At 45.3% G+C, this 15,618-nt stretch overlaps 1 protein-coding gene across 1 annotated transcript in view; it reads left to right on the plus strand.

Annotated features, from left to right (window-relative positions):
• Window positions 1-11,230, plus strand: part of CDHR5 (cadherin-related family member 5) — a 13,726-nt gene extending 2,496 nt beyond the window's left edge. The window contains exons 6-14 of the mRNA XM_009333840.1: window positions 969-1,079; window positions 1,442-1,618; window positions 2,027-2,117; window positions 3,868-3,965; window positions 4,775-4,981; window positions 6,025-6,141; window positions 7,057-7,129; window positions 9,609-9,757; window positions 10,640-11,230. Coding sequence (XP_009332115.1) covers window positions 969-1,079; window positions 1,442-1,618; window positions 2,027-2,117; window positions 3,868-3,965; window positions 4,775-4,981; window positions 6,025-6,141; window positions 7,057-7,129; window positions 9,609-9,757; window positions 10,640-11,230 — 1,614 coding nt within the window. The remainder of the gene's footprint in view (window positions 1-968; window positions 1,080-1,441; window positions 1,619-2,026; window positions 2,118-3,867; window positions 3,966-4,774; window positions 4,982-6,024; window positions 6,142-7,056; window positions 7,130-9,608; window positions 9,758-10,639) is intronic.
• Window positions 11,231-15,618: the final 4,388 nt, after the last annotated feature.

Below are 15,618 nucleotides of genomic sequence, written 5' to 3' on the forward strand. Positions count from 1 at the left end.
GTCTACAGTGTCCATGCAGGGTGGAGATAACATGAGCTGCCCAAGATCACAGAAAGAGTCTTTGACAAAGCCAAAGGCAGACTCCACTTTCCTCAGGTCCCAGTTTAGTGCCTTAGTTTATTTGCTTTTAAGTGGTTTGCTTGATAACATGGGAAATTAATTGTATGCACAGTTAAATTGATGCCGGCCTAGAGTGCAAGGGCTAGAAACTACAAAAAAAAAAGTAAATTCAAGAGAAAAACAAAATGTGTATTTACATTTTTAAAAAGCATTGTGGACTGAGCAGGCAGTGTCTGACATTCTGCCTCCATTACCTCCATAACACCAGGGATTTTAAGGGCTGTGAACAGAAACCACAAGATTTTGAATTTCAGCTATGGGACCAAATTTTGCACTCACACTGGTGTAAATCCAGGGGGATTTAGAAAGCCAGAGGAATCCTAGTCAAGACATAAGATTAAAGGAGAACCAAAGCAAGTGCAGAAGGTTATAGAGTAAAATGCAACTTATGATATTTCAGTTTATCTTTACAGTTGCTTCCAAAGTTCAGCTGTGTTAGGCTAAGGCAAGTGATCTGGCCAGTTCTCAGAGGCTGAGCCATCTTTGATCTGTTTTGTGCATGGATGTGAGATCGCTTGGCTGTCATGGAACCAAAATCAAGGATCTCTGAGTGTAGGAAATAAATTAGGTAAAAGATTTCATCCAATACCTGCTGAGCAGGTAGGCAGGCAAAGCAGGGGATCTTGGAGAATAAAACTCATAGGAACATGAACAAACCTTTCTGACAAGCCAGGCAACTCCAGTGTGCAATACCAAAGATTAACTAGATCTGGCATTCTCACACTGCCCCCCTGCCTCAGGTCCCAGGCTTAAAGGTCTGATTGGGATGACAAACACAGCGATGAGCAGTATTTCGAACATGTCTGTGATTGAGTCTGCTAGTAGGGTTTTTCCTTTTCCCCCCCCAGGGCACAGATGGTTATTTTGCCATAAAAGGAGTTAATAACCCAGAAATTTATTTACAAAAAACATTGGACTATGAGAAATTTAATTCGACAACGTTGGTCTTGTATGCAAGGGTAAGTTCTTTAGAAGGAACAAAATGCCTTGTTTGCCCCAGTCTCTCTTAACTGAAGGGTAAGTCTGAATGGGAGATCTCTGGGATGGCAGGAGGGAGGGTGGATACTGGGGGCGGTGAATTTGGAGCAGCCCTCCACCCTCCATAATTACACAGTGACAGTGTCCAGCCTTGCATTCAGTCCACCTTTGTCAGCCGAATGAGAGAATTCACTGCTTTAGCTAATCTCACATAAACTGCTAAGCCTTAGGCAGAGTGGAGTTACAACAGCTAAAATACCCTGGGCCACTGGCTTTTGCAGATGGGTTCTTCTTTTGGCAATAAAACTTGCATCTCACGAGTATGCCTTGCCTTTGGGTACAGGACAGGCCTGTGGGCAGCACCGACACCACCAACACAGCTACCACAACAATAAACATATTTATTGAAGAAGCTGACACCAAACCACCTTGGTTCCTACCCTGTACCTTCATTAACACGGACAAGAGCATTTGCATCAGCAGCCCCTATACTGGGAGGGTCAATATCTCCGAGATGTCGGTAAGCAGGCATGATGAAACAGTATCCTTGATGCTATTCTCAAACAATATCCAGATGCTATTCCCAGTGGGTAGTGCCTAATAATTTCCATGAGCCCGTGCTGATCTCCAGTCATAAATGCAGATGATTCAGCATGACAGGGAGCCTTCATCATCCTGGAAAGTGGAGGCTTCCTCACCCCAAGCAGCACTGCTTGTCCTTGTTCCTGCAGCACATCACAGGATAGGCGAGAGCTGGAAAACCCTTTGCTCTAGGCTGTCTCATCTCTGCCCTGCTACAGCCATTTCCCAGGAATAAATGCCATTCTGCCCAGACAAAACCACCAGAGCCATGCTGGGATGGGAGAATGCTGCAAATGTTAATTTGGTGCTGTAGTGTGGTATGTAATGCTTTGCCTTGCTATTGCAGACGGAACCACTCATCCTAGAGCCGGGGCCTATCTATGCTATTGATCCTGACTACACTTTAAATGAAAAAATCGTGTACAGTATTGTTGGTGGTGAGTAGAAGTTGTCACCTTCCACAAACTGCATTGCTCATATGTCCCCTACATTACCTGCCAAGAGGAGGTACCCTCCACGGCACTTGAGACTTGAGGGCCTGGGGATTTGTCCCTCTGTTTCTGCCACAGAAACATAACTAGATCCACAGAACATTGTGGATTAAGTAGAAGAAACAGACTGTACAGAGAGGAAGAAAAAGAGAATTACAGTCCCACAAACCAATCTCCATGAAATCTGTTTCAAAAGGACTTTGTTTTTTTGGGAGGTGAGACATTTTATCTTTAAGCTTTTAGACTTGATTTTGTCAGTCTGGTCACACCACTTTCATTCAGTCTTTGAGGTGAACCTAAAATTCCCACATCATCAGCATAATTTTCATTCATTGCCAAGAATTATGTTTTTATTCCCCAGCACATTGCCACTGTCTAATCTGCCCTGTTTTAGTCTTGATTTCACAAAAATTACTTGAATACAGTCAACTGATTGCCCAATCATTGATGGGGACATTTATTTAATTCAAACGATTTCTTTTTTTCTTTTTGATTTTTTTCTTTTTTTTTTTTTTTAAACAATAGTGGGGTTTTAAATAACTATCAAGGCAAAAGTAGATCATATTGGTCAGGTGGAGCAACCACTTGTTCATCTCCCTTTACCTATGCCACATGGCAACACATCTGTGGATGCCCCATCCCTGGAAACATTCAAGGTCAGGTTGGACGGGGCTCTGAGCAACCTGATCTAGTTGAAGATGTCCCTGCCCATGGCAGGGGGGTTGGACTAGATGACCTTTAGAGGTCCCTTCCAACCCAAACTATTCTATGATTCTATGATCCTCCTTATAATAAATACATTAAAGAACTTTAAATTCCACTGGCATTTTGGATGTAGTGTGGCCTCCCTACCCCACAGTCAATAGGGAACCCCAGACTGGGGAGTCCTTGTCTAAATACAGCCCACAGTGTCTCAGAGTGAGGAAGAGAACTAAAAATTTTGCTTATTTTTTAACATATATCCAACATAGATGTTTTCATGATTCAAATACAGATTAGAGATGTAGGAAGCTGATTTCTACCCCTACATCAATACAAGAAGGTTTCTGTGTCTAGGCTCCTTTTGTAGTCAGTAGAGAGATATAGGCATTTCCAGAGCAGAATGCAGCTCACGTTGAGGCCAATGTTCACACTAAGTCGGATAAATCATGCACTGAGATGCCATTTTCTCTTCACAATATAGGTAACAAGGTCAGGTAGAGATGCCTTCCCTTTAAATGCCTAGAGCTATTCGAGACAATTTTGTCTACTATTCTTTGTAGATTGGTTTCTTGCCTTTAAAATGGGAATAATCCTTCCCTCATCTCTCCTGAAGTACAGTTTGGGTTCAGTTAGGGTTTGGGTTTGGGTTAGGGAACTGGAGACCTTCAGTCCTCAAATTGCACCAGAGTCTCTAGGCTCTAGGCACTTAGCAGAATTTACGCTGGCTGTATCTGGGCCTAGGCACTGGAAATGCAAAGCTTTGCTGTCCTACCTCATCTAGTTGGGTTCACACACATCTTCTCAATGTTTTTTGTCTGTTGAGTCCCTCTGAATCCCTGGCCAGCACTCCCAGCCCTTGGAGCAGCCAGGCAGGCAAGGAAAACAGCATTATGCCCTGGGGATATTGTCTCTAAGATGTGAAAAAATGAGTCAATGAGCCCAGGTCACTTTATGAAGGTATCTGGTAATTGAATAGTCTTTCCATTTTCTTTAGGGGATACAGACAAAGTATTCTCAGTGGATGCAGACACAGGGAATCTAACTATGAACAAATTAGCAACTTCCCCAGACTCGTACCTATTGCAAGTCATGGTAAGTCTGATGACATTGCAGACAACAACCCAGCATAGCTGTCTTTCTGGGAAGAAGCAGTCTTGATGTGACAGGAGTTAATTATATTAATACTTAAAGCTAACTCAGTTACACCCTTTCTTTTGGAAGGGCCTACTATTTGACCGGTGTCTTATACCAACTTACACACAAAGCTCTTGCAGAAGTTAATAGGCATTTTCCCTTATGTGTGGGTTGCAACATCAAAGCAAATTAACTGAATGGGGACATCCTGCTGAGTTGAAAGTATGGAGGAGCATAACTGGAAGGCTTTCTTTAGGCATGACTGGAGCTTGTGTTACAGTAGTTAATGTAACTCAACCCTAGAGACAAGCTCCTCTTTTGGCTACAGCTCAAGAGCAAAGGAGGGAGTTGAAAAACACTCCCTGTGTATACATACCCAGGAAGATGTGGACTCTCAGGCAGTAAATGAACTGACCCAAACCCTCAGGAAGATGAGCAGATTCTGCCTGCTGGTGCTGGAATCTCACTGCTTTGTACTGGAGCATGGCAATTTGTCCAGGTGTGGCCCTTATGGAGGGTCATATCTAGACTTTGGGACTAGACCAAGACTGTGTGGAGGGCCAACAGCCGAAGCAAGCTAAAACACAAGGACTCCAAACCATAAGGCCACCTGTGACAGGCCTGGCTCAAAGCTCACTGAAAATGATGGAAAGAACCCCATGGGTTGCAATGGGCTTCAGATCAAGCCTATCCTTTTATGTCTTATCACTAATAGGAAAAGGCTAGCATCTCTCTCTCTCTCTCTCTCTCTCCCCCCCCTCCCCCAGGCCACCCAGGTCAACAACATACAGAAATACTCCATAGCCAGCGTAGAGATTAAGGTCATCAATAAAAGTAATCACGCACCGTACTTTGAGAGCAGGATCTACAACGGGACAGTATTTGTTGGTGTGGCCCCAAGAAGCTTTGTCTTGCAAGCTGGTGATCTTTCAAGCCCCCTGATGATAACAGCAGCGGATGATGATTTCCCTAATGTAAGAAACAGAAAATGCACTGTATTCTTTCTCACTGCTTCAGGCTTAAAGCAGGATCAGAAAACATGAGGAAGGGGAGGTGGGGAGAGGCAAACACATGTTTTTCTCTAGTGTTCCGTAGTATATTTCCCTGGAAATTCCACATAGATCAGAACCACTTATGGTGTGATGTAATGTGGAGAAGCTTCTGGACTCCTCTCTTCCAAAAGCCAGTCCCACCCAGATCTATGTAGGTGAGCTGATCCACTGCAAAACAGCATTCTGAGTAAAGCCCAGGGTTAGCAAATACTGTGAACAAGTCCAGATCTGAATTAGGGCTGGGTGAAGTGTTTCCTTGTAGAGTTCACGGTGGCAGGATCCCAGGCGGAGGTGTCCTCTCTCTGCCAGGTCAAGGAGAGCTATATGTGGACTGACCTGGGAAGAGAAGCCAGTCCAAAGACAGCAGACTAGCAAGGACCTGCAGTCCTGGGCTGGAAATTGTTAACTTTCTCCCTGTAAAGACTCATTGTGAGAGAGCCATTCTTGGACAACGTACTGGGAGAAGGAAAGGGAAGAGATTTACTGACCAGCCATTCCCATCCCTCCCTGTTAAATAAAGAAAAAAGTGCTAGTTTTATTTCCATAACAAGACTGGGGACCTAGTAGAGGAATAACAGCACATGAAGGAAAAAAATTGTGCAGACGTCAGCACAAGTATTATTCTCCATGTACATCCCCCTTTGGCATGGTATTAAAGGCCGAACTGATCAAATTTACAAGGTCCCTTGCATAGATGTGTTTTGCTTGGGCAAATACTAAAGATACCAACACAAGCTAGGTAAGACTTGGGATTTTTTTGGAGGCAACACTTTTAGGATACATTCTTGAACTCTGAGCAACAGGGTGAACACACTTGAGTTCAACCTTTCTCACCTCCTCAGTCCAGATTTATTTATACACCTGCTCATACTTCAGGCATATTTAACAAGTCCTGCCAATGGGTTGTTACAAAGATGCATGCAAAGCACAGTGTGATTTGATCATTCACTTTTCTGGCTCTTCAGAAAGTCAACCCAAACATTGAGTACTACATAAAAAACAGCACCGATTTCATCGCAACCAAAGATGGACTCATCCTGACAAACATGATGCTGGAGTCACCGGTAACTGTAACCATCGAGGTAGGGCAACTTTCTTCATTATCTTGCCAGGGTTGTGGAAGGGAGGGGTAATTTCTAGTAGAGAAGCACCAAGGGTGGAATTCCATTAGGTAAGGGATATAATGAAAAGACAGTCCTTGCCCCAACCACTTGCATCATAAATATATAGGGATGGAGGGAGATTAAGTGGTAGCAAATTTATTCTGTGAGATACAGGCTACATCTGGTGCTAGCTGTAAAATTGTTTCTCCAATCCTATGAAAAATATCATTGGAAACAAGCAAAAAGTCAGCTGGGGAGATTTTAGGAGCCCCCCCCTCCCACACTCTGATTCTGATTAACAAAAAAAGGAGGTTGAGCAATTGGGTAGGAGGTTGATGTGTAGGTATGGGTAGGGTATGATTGCTGGCATATACCCCAGCTCTAATGGCTACAGCCCCAAACTTGGAAATCCTTTGGTAAATCCAGTACTTTTTTTTGCTCAGGTCAAAGGAAGCAGTTAATAACTTCCGACTTTCTAGGAAGCTAGATGTTCACTTTGTCCATCTGCCTGCCAGTGACAACTGGCTCCCTAAGGCTTGCCTAGCACAATGCCATGCCCTATGGAGCTATTTGAGCCAGCTTGACTGTAGCATTGTTTTACCTACACAGGCAGGGCAGAGAGAGGTGCCAACACATACTGCTGCCTGCCCCACACTGCCTCATTTTCTGTGTACAGCACTGTACTGCAAAGCTGTACACAAACAATGCACCTGGGAATCTTCACAGCTCTTCTTCCTCTGTGACCAGATTGTCCAGCTACAATGCAGGGCTATTGTGAGGATGTGGTGAGGTTATGGACAAGGTACTTTGTCCACAAAGGGCCCACCACATACCTTGAGAGTGAGCTGGAGATCCAGGAAATCCCTAAGCTATCTCTTTCCCATGTTCACATAGGCTGTTGGAAAAGATAAAGTGAGCCTGCAGGAGGCGAGCACTGTAATCGTGGTGGAGGTCGTCTGTGCCCCAGGTAGGCTGGGTGTCTCTTTGTTTTTTGCTTTGTGGAGATGACTGGGGAGTCTTTTCCACTTCTGTGGGCAAACTGGCAATGACAGGTCACCCACTGAAGTCTGTGGACCCGGGCTGAGGCCAACCCCATGCCTACAGGAGGTTCTATGGTGGCTATAAGAGAGAAAACACTCAAACAACATCCTTATGATGTAGTCACCGCCTGCCTCAAACAGCCTCCTGAGACTTTAAGTAGTGCTGTGTATTGTGCTGTCTTTTCCTGTTATTCCAAAGCTAAACCTGGGGTTGCTTCATGCTGTTTTGTGGGTCAGAAATAACCTAGGGTGTCTTATGATGGCAAAGGAGGGTTGCCGTGACTCCTTGGTACATCATTGCTCCTTTTTAGCCAAAAATAGAGAAAACTGCAATGTTATTTCCTGTCTTATGCAGAGCAAACAGAAGCCGGCACACGCCCACAAAGCCAGGCTTCCTCATGAGCCAAAGCATTTTCTACTCAGGTCAAGTTCTTATACTCCAAGATTTTAAGGTCTTCCCAGGAGAAATGACCCATGAGAAATAAGATAGACATGAGGCTACATACATAACCCTCCAGCTATCATTTGGCTTTGTTGATGTAAAAATAGCTTACACTTCCATACTTCTTAGAAATGGCTCTTAAATAGATCTTATAAATCAGTTAGATTTGAAGCTTATGAAGCTTCTTATGCTTTTGATTAAGAAGAACCAATAACATGCATTTTCACATCAGGATAGGCAGATAATGCCCAGACTCCATTGGTTTCTCCATGTGATTGAAGTTCCTGGTTGGGCTCTTCCATTACTTCACCCTCTGAACCATGACCATCGTGGATTTCTGGAGGAAAAAAAAAAGGGGGCTCCTGGGTGTAAATTTGGATTCCCTAAAGGTAGTGTCACTTCACAGCTAAAAACACTGGCTGCATAAAAACTACCTAAACCCAATTTAAGGGCACAGTCCAGCTCAGCAGAAAGCTAGTTCAGGTGTCAGTACACAGAGCTGCAAATGCTCCAGATGTACCAACACTTCTATGCAACTTTTAAATGTTGCCCTTGCTATTTAAACCCAGAAAATAATGATGCTGGTGACTATGCAAAAAAGTAGATTGAAATTATACTGAATGGCTCAGAGCCTATAAGCGGAATTGTATATATAGCCAGCACCCTGGAATGGCCTAAACAGAGCTGAGATTACCATTTGCCTGGCCAATCTGTAGGATATTTAACCTTCAGCTCTAAGAGGTGGTGTTAAGGAATGTGCATGCAATGGGCTGGAGAGTGCTTTACTGAGCGTTCCAATATCCAGGGAGAAACTAGAGTCATTTTTAATATACTCTCCTTCTGGGAAGTGGTAACTGTACATTGGCCTCTGGTTTCTGAGACACCGGTGCTGGAGCCAGCTCACACGGATCTCAAGGTGAGTCATTCCACCAAGCTGAGCTAGCTTTCACAGAGGCACTGCGTGCTGCACAGCACAGGAGTTAAGGGTGGTGGAGTTTCACATGAGCTCTGTGGGCTGTGGCTCCCTAGGAGACATGATTAAGAAGCAAAAATTCACTTGTCCTAAACCCTCACCAGCATATTAATGATAAACTGAGTGTGCAATCAAATGCGGAGGGAATACTCAAAGTCCATTGTCATAAACATGTCAGCAGGAGAACAAAACTGTGTTTCATTAATCATTAAACTTTAAAGAGACTAATTTACACTACAAAATGAAGCTGGAAGACTTAAAAATAAAGAATCTTACTGACAACAACAAGCAAAGCTGATTAACCTTGAGGAAGTTACTGTCTTTCCACTTAATGTTGATCTCCATACAAATATGCTTACACTGACCAGTGGCTGAAAGCATAAGCCACTCCTGAGAAGGCTGGTGTATATTGCTACAGCTACAAAAAGGGCAGGAAAGGGTTTCCTGTCCTGGGGACCTTCTAATGCTTTTTCTATTTTCTATTATGCTTTTTCATTTCCTATTTTAATGTGCTCATCAGTATCAGAGGTGACGTTCCAGATTACAGGAAGCTTTGCATTTTCACATACATATGCACAAACATCCTCATTTTTGCATGCTGGTGTAAATGGGTGAAGTGGGAAAGTACAAGATCTACCTAGCTTTACTCCGTGTAACATCTGCTTGCCTAATACAGCCACATATATGTTAGCTTAGTTAAATCATGGGGGAAAAGTCATTGTCCTGTAAATGGATGCTATTTCCACTTCATGTAACTTATTGGAAGTTAAAATATTCTGTGAGTGGTCACCTTAAAAAAAACTCCTCTGCTTTCATGACAGCAAACAAATGGTCTTCTGTGACATTAAATCTACCACTGTCACAGTCTGCAGCACAGGATGCCTCTTTGCTCATCAAAAATTGGTTGGAGCTTCTCCCACAATGAAGTGTTGTGTTAAAAAAGCTAGCTGCCTTTTTTAGGCTTTGTAACACTGGTTTGTTTTTCTTGTAGCTGTAACCTCCTCTAAGATATACACTGCTCAGGATATGGCTATCTTAGGTGGTACATTAGCAGCACTGCTATTAATTGCCTTAGTCTTCCTTGGAGTGATGATATTTAAGTGGTATGGAAAACCAGTCAAATACCTGATAAGGAAAAAGGTAAGTAAGTGCCTTGTTTGTACCTGACTCACTTTAAGAACTTCTTAGACTTAGAAAGTGGGATCTGAGGAGGTTTTAAAGTATGGATGGGCTGTCCAAATACTACACATGTTTGTGTGAAGGTGATGAATCACTCCTGAGACAATGTTTGCAAAGGTAGCATTGCTTTGGTGTTGCTTGCTGTTGTTCTTTTCTGCCCCCTGAGGCTGGAGCCATGTGGGAGATGATGAGCAGACACGGTAAGGAGAGTACCACAGCTCCAATGAGCACAAAATCTAGGATGAATGTGACACATATCAGAGGTGGTATCTGAAAAACAGGTGTCTGCGTATAAACCGCTGTTCATCCTCCCTCCGTAGTCAATGGAGAGAAAGGTCCCTTCACATCCCATCCTAAAGCCTGAGCTTAGACAGTTGTCTGCACTTGAGCTATTAACATGGGCAGTCTGCTTGCTTTGCAGTTTAGGGTGTAATTCATCTGATCAGATGTTGGTCTCTGCCTTAGGATGGGACTGTGAGGAGCCTAGACTCCACTGACTACAACACGAGTCCAGAGCAGATAGCTCAGGTGAATAACAACAGTCCTTCATCCTGAGTAAGGTAAATCCCACTCCAGAGTAATACCTCAAATAGATAGGTACAAATCGGTATACATTGCTGTGCTCAGCCCTCCTGGAAAACATGCCTATGCTTATCTGAAAAAATCCAGAAATGGAGTCAATAAAAAATAGCTGTTCTAGGGAACTGTATCTTTGTCAGGCTTCAAATAGGTCTAACTGCAAAACAAGCTGAAGCTTTACTGAGTGGGAGTTCAGTCTAAAAACCCCCCCCCCCCCGTGTCTTTTCCTTCCACTACAATGACAAGGTGTTTCTCCTCCTGTAGTTCTCCCAGAAAATCTCTGGGTGTTACCAGAACCAGTCTTACATGCAAGATGAACACCCAGATGTGAGCGCCAAACAGCATGAGACATCAGAAAACGGCAGTGTCCAGTCGATGACACATGTGCCAGAGCAGAGAGTACTTTCCTTGCCCTCTTCCAATGCAGAAGAAACTGATAGCCTCCCAAAGGCTTCCATAGCTTCCACCATCATCCTTGTCCAGGAAGAGAAAGAGGAAGAAGTGGAAGAAGAGACTGAGCATGAGAAAGAAGTGAAGTCTATCCTCAAGACAGACAGGCACGTGGCGAATGATGGCTACAAAGCTGTGTGGTTTAAGACTGATGTGGATCCAGATGCTGGAGAGAGGGTTGAAGTGATTAAGGACAATGCAGCAGATGGTGATGATGACAGTGGCCAAGATCTGCAGAAAAATGAGGAGGAGGAGGAGGAGGAGGAAGATGATTATTACGAGGATGATCACCTCAGAGGGCTGAGAGTGTCCTTTGCTTCAGAGAGCTCATCACTCCCAGCTGCGAAAGTGATAGTCAACATGTCTTGCACAGATACAGTGACAGAAGACAACAGTGACGTATAATGAAAATAGGCCTGCACTCTCCCCCCCCCAAATGGGGGAATCTCAGCTGCTTTGCTGACATGAAGCCCATCTTTCTGCTCAGGGGGGAAACAGGAATGCAGGAGGACGAGGTTGCCTGTCCTGCTTGTCCAAATGCAGAGATTAAAGCTGGAAGAGATTACAGCTAATTCAACCTTTTAGTGAGACCTTGAAATACCACTTAGGATTTTGGGTGGGGGGGAACATGTCTCGACCTTCCTGCCTGTTCCCCCTGGAGTCCCTTACATCACATTTCCCAAACTGGCTGCAGGTACAGCAGAGATGTAGCTGAACTGACTTTGAAGCAGTTAGTCCAGCTCACGGTAGCAATTTAATTATACAACCCAGTTTTCATCTCCTCTTGGTGGGTAAATAAGCCAGCACTGACTGCTTGGCTGTTCCCTTTAGGGTGTCACAGTTTGATGCCAGCTGCAGGGCGTAAGCCAGCGCAAGTCACCCTGACCCTGCAGTTGCTCGTATGACTCTATCCAGGAGCTCACTTTAGGGCTTGGCTCTGCTCTCCGCCGTGCCAGACTCTGTGCTCCCAGCACAAGCAGCTGGCATGTGCCACTATGGTCCTCGTCCTGCCAGCAGCCAGGAGTTTACAAGCTCAGGAGCTGCTGTTTCCTCCGTCACTGGTAAGCAAGGACTGATCACATGTTCTTTACTGAAGGACTTTGTCATCAGTTTTTCTATGTCATAAAACCACTAATTGTGCTGTACTTCTTTAGCTGTCTGTGTCCTATATGTCAGGGAAAAGAAGAGCTCCTGCCAGGACCTGCCTACAAAATGCCAGGGGTATTTCCAGCTCTCTGGGCTTTTGGCAGCAATGGGTATCATTCCAGGGGTGCTGGATGTGGGGTCAGCATGTTGTTTCCCATTGTTTCTCTTGTCCAACAGGGCTCAAGGTGTCGCTTTTATCATTGCTGCTGAAGGTGGAGGTCAGCATTGCCTCCAAGTGCCAGCCGGCACTGCCATTTCTCTGCTCCTCTCTTGTCTCAGATGCCAACCCCTCTGCATACCACCTTTCTCCACTCATGAGGAGCCCAGCAGGCTCTTTTTTCTGGTAAAATACCATCTTTTAAGCTTCGCCTAGCGCTGAGATGCAGCCTGAGAGCAGAGGTGGTTCACTGAGAGCAAGTCAGCTCTGTTGTGCTTGGCTTATGAGTTCAGGCTTGAGCTAGGAAGCCTGCTGACCTCTGGATTGACTTCAAGGGGTGACAGCCCCTTCTCCCTCCATCCTCCCTCATCTTTCAGCAATATTGTCTTCAATATGGTCCTGCCATAAAGCCCCAATTCAGCAAAGTGAGCACACCATTTCCAGGCAGCATGGGGAGAAAAGTGTTTGATGGTCTGGTCTAGATTTACACCTCCCATCAACCAATCTCTTCCCCCACCTGGCAACCAAAAGCTGGGCTGATTTCCACTGTCTGAGAATATGGCTGTGTGCATTTGCATCTTCTGATCTATCAGCACAAAATTTGTGCTGCTCCTGGTTTTCTCATTTTAGGGCTAGCTACAGGGCAGACATGGGCTGTTGAGTGTTTAACTTACAGTAAAAAGCTCAGGAGTGTCCAAGACAGGGATGCAGCAGAAGGAGCTTGGATCACTGTTTATCTCACTTTCTCAGCATAGCACAACAGCACAGCATTGCAACAAGATAAGTCTCCTGGTAGAGAAGCAAAACGAATAAATAATCCTGCCCTTCCCCTACAAGCCAATCTCCACATTGCTGCTATTACTCCAGATAAACCCTTGAAAGAGAGAAACCAAAGTATGGCTTCTGGGACCTGCACGTACACCAAAGCACAAATGATTTCCAAGGAGGCTTTTATCCTCTTGGTCCATACTTTATTTCTGTACATCTCCTTGTGCCAGTGTTGCTGGTGCTCAGTTCTGCTCTCTTTTCTCTGAGGAGTGCTGCCCTTGCTGTGTGGACTTCAGGAGCTGCACTTTTGCTGAAGGTGGAGATTGAGATGTGGAAAGCTTTCCTCCTTACTGCAATAAAGCTATTTGCCCAGAAATTACAAGTGCAATTTGTCTGATAACAGAGGGTGGGAGTGCGCCCTGTGTTTGCCATGTAAGCATGGTTCCTCCAGTAGCTTAGGGTTATCTCCAGCAAACGTTTCCCATGGGACTATGAGAACTCTCCAGTAGTTGCTAATTGCTAGCCCAACACCTTCAGCCACCAGCAAGGGTGAGTGCGCTCTGCAGCCTGCCCTCCATGCTGATGCTACCCATGGGAGGATTGCTGATGGGTGGGCGAAGCTGGAGTGTTTCTACTCTGACCCTCTCCAGGCATTTGCTTTTTCCACCTCTGGCTAAAGGTCCAAAAATGTGCCACGGGCTTGCTGTACACCAAGAATCAGCATTTACGATGGTTCAGTGGTGCTAAGTGCCCCGCTGATTAGGGACCATTTTGGCAATGCAGGATTGTGTCCCAGGTCAGTGGCTGACATAACCCAGCTTACGTGGAAAAAGGATCTCTGTGGAAGCAAAGCAGAAAGCTGAACTAAGAAGCAGAGGTTGCACTAATGTAACAGTGAGTGCTCCCCATCAGATGGGCAAAGGGAACTGACACAGCACTGTGCTTTCTAACCCATGTGGGCGTGGGAAGACACTGGAAAGGACAGAGGAGGTTTGAGAGAAGGAGAAAAGCGCAGATAAAAGCAACTTGGTGTTCACCAACCCCTCTGCCCCATATTTCTGCAACTGGGACCAGTGCTTATCAGTACCCAGTTACTGTTATCCACAGCTCTGTTATGTGGGTTGCAATTAGTCATTCCTGCCTCAGTGTATTAATAAGGAGCTTTGAATTATTTTAAGGCATAATGACCTGAAAAGCGACTGACTGGCATTGGCAAGAAGAACTGCTGCTTGCCAGATCCCATCTGCCTTTAATGAACCAGGAAAAACATTTCTGAGAGAAATACTGACACAGACAGACCTGTTTACTGGAAGCAAGGGACAGGGAACAGGCTCAAATCAGCCCTGGTGCAGCTGGATATGTGCAGTCAGGGGGTGCCAGTCTGGAATCTATAGCAGGATGGTGAATTTGGCCACACTAGCTGTTACCAAAGATGATACCACCACAGTGATGGACACACACATATGCTCGCACAACTCCCCTAGACCAGCTGACCCCTGAGTGTGCTAGAGCAGAAATACCTTTCTCAAAGCTGGCTAAACCCAGGCCTGCAAAGTCCAGGCAGGGAAAGATGCTTCTCCACCTACCTGGATGGCTGGAATAGCAGCTATGGGCACTAGTGATGGAGGACAAGAGCTGGGTTGGTGCGCTCTGCAACTATGTTTAACCAATTCCCCCCAGTTTTAGCAGCAATCCTCAGTGGAGTGGCTGCCATGGGAGGCAGTAGGTCACCTGAAGAAAATTCTCTTCTTGAATGTGCGCAGGGGAAGGGATTCTTCCCTCTCACTCCCCACACCAGTACCCCAACCTATTTTCCTAACAGTTTCCCTAAACAAGCAGCTACTGTTTCCCTCATTTCCTGCAGCATTTTGCTAGCCTCGGGATTACTGGAGGCACAACTTTCCTCTCACTTTTACATTTGGAAACTGTTTTCCTGTGGACTAGCCTTCTCTAACTCTTCTTTCTACACACCTAGAGAAAGGAAAAATCCTTTTCTGCTTGTCCAGAAGGCTGTTTCTTGATACCTGTGACCAATGACTGAACTGAACGGTTTCCAGCAGAAGGCAGTTCATGTGGGCTGACACAGCGTAGCTGCTCCGTTTCCCTCATTGCTGTGCCATGTGTGATCTATTCCTGACCGTTGGCACGCTGTTGTCAGCCTGTCTTCCCTCTGCTGCTGTATTGTTTGGGCTTCTGGGCACATGCGTTGGCACGCTGATTTATGAGCTCCCTCGATTTGCAATCTGTACTCATCTGTTGGTGCTTCACCTTCCCCTCTTCGGTGTGCTTGTCATGCTTTTGGCCTTTTGTGTTGGCATGCTGTTTGAGTCCAGGCGGCCTCAGTTTGCAATTCGTCGGCTGTTGGTGCTCTGGCTTCCCTCTGCTGGCATGCAATTGAAATCCCGTCCATGTGCCACTCACCTGCCAGGCTCCCTGTTGGTAGTTCGTTCCTCTGTAGCCCCAGCTGCTCAGTCTGTCCCCCTGCAAGCTTTTATGTTCTTGCTCTTTTATCCCGCAAAATTCATACTGGAAATACCCAGAAGTTTGTGCTTGTTAAGGCAAAAGTTAAACCGCAGCACTCAGAAGGGAAAAAGAGTGTTGAAATAGTGCCATCACGTGGACAGCAAAGGCATCTGTCTTTTATTCTATACAGCTTGAATGAGAAAGCAGAAAGTGAAGGCGCTTCTGCCAACTCCTTCCTGCACTCGACCCTTCCTTCAGA

This window comes from Pygoscelis adeliae, unplaced genomic scaffold (assembly GCF_000699105.1).
Source record: "Pygoscelis adeliae isolate BGI_AS28 unplaced genomic scaffold, ASM69910v1 Scaffold420, whole genome shotgun sequence".
Taxonomy (NCBI): domain Eukaryota; kingdom Metazoa; phylum Chordata; class Aves; order Sphenisciformes; family Spheniscidae; genus Pygoscelis; species Pygoscelis adeliae.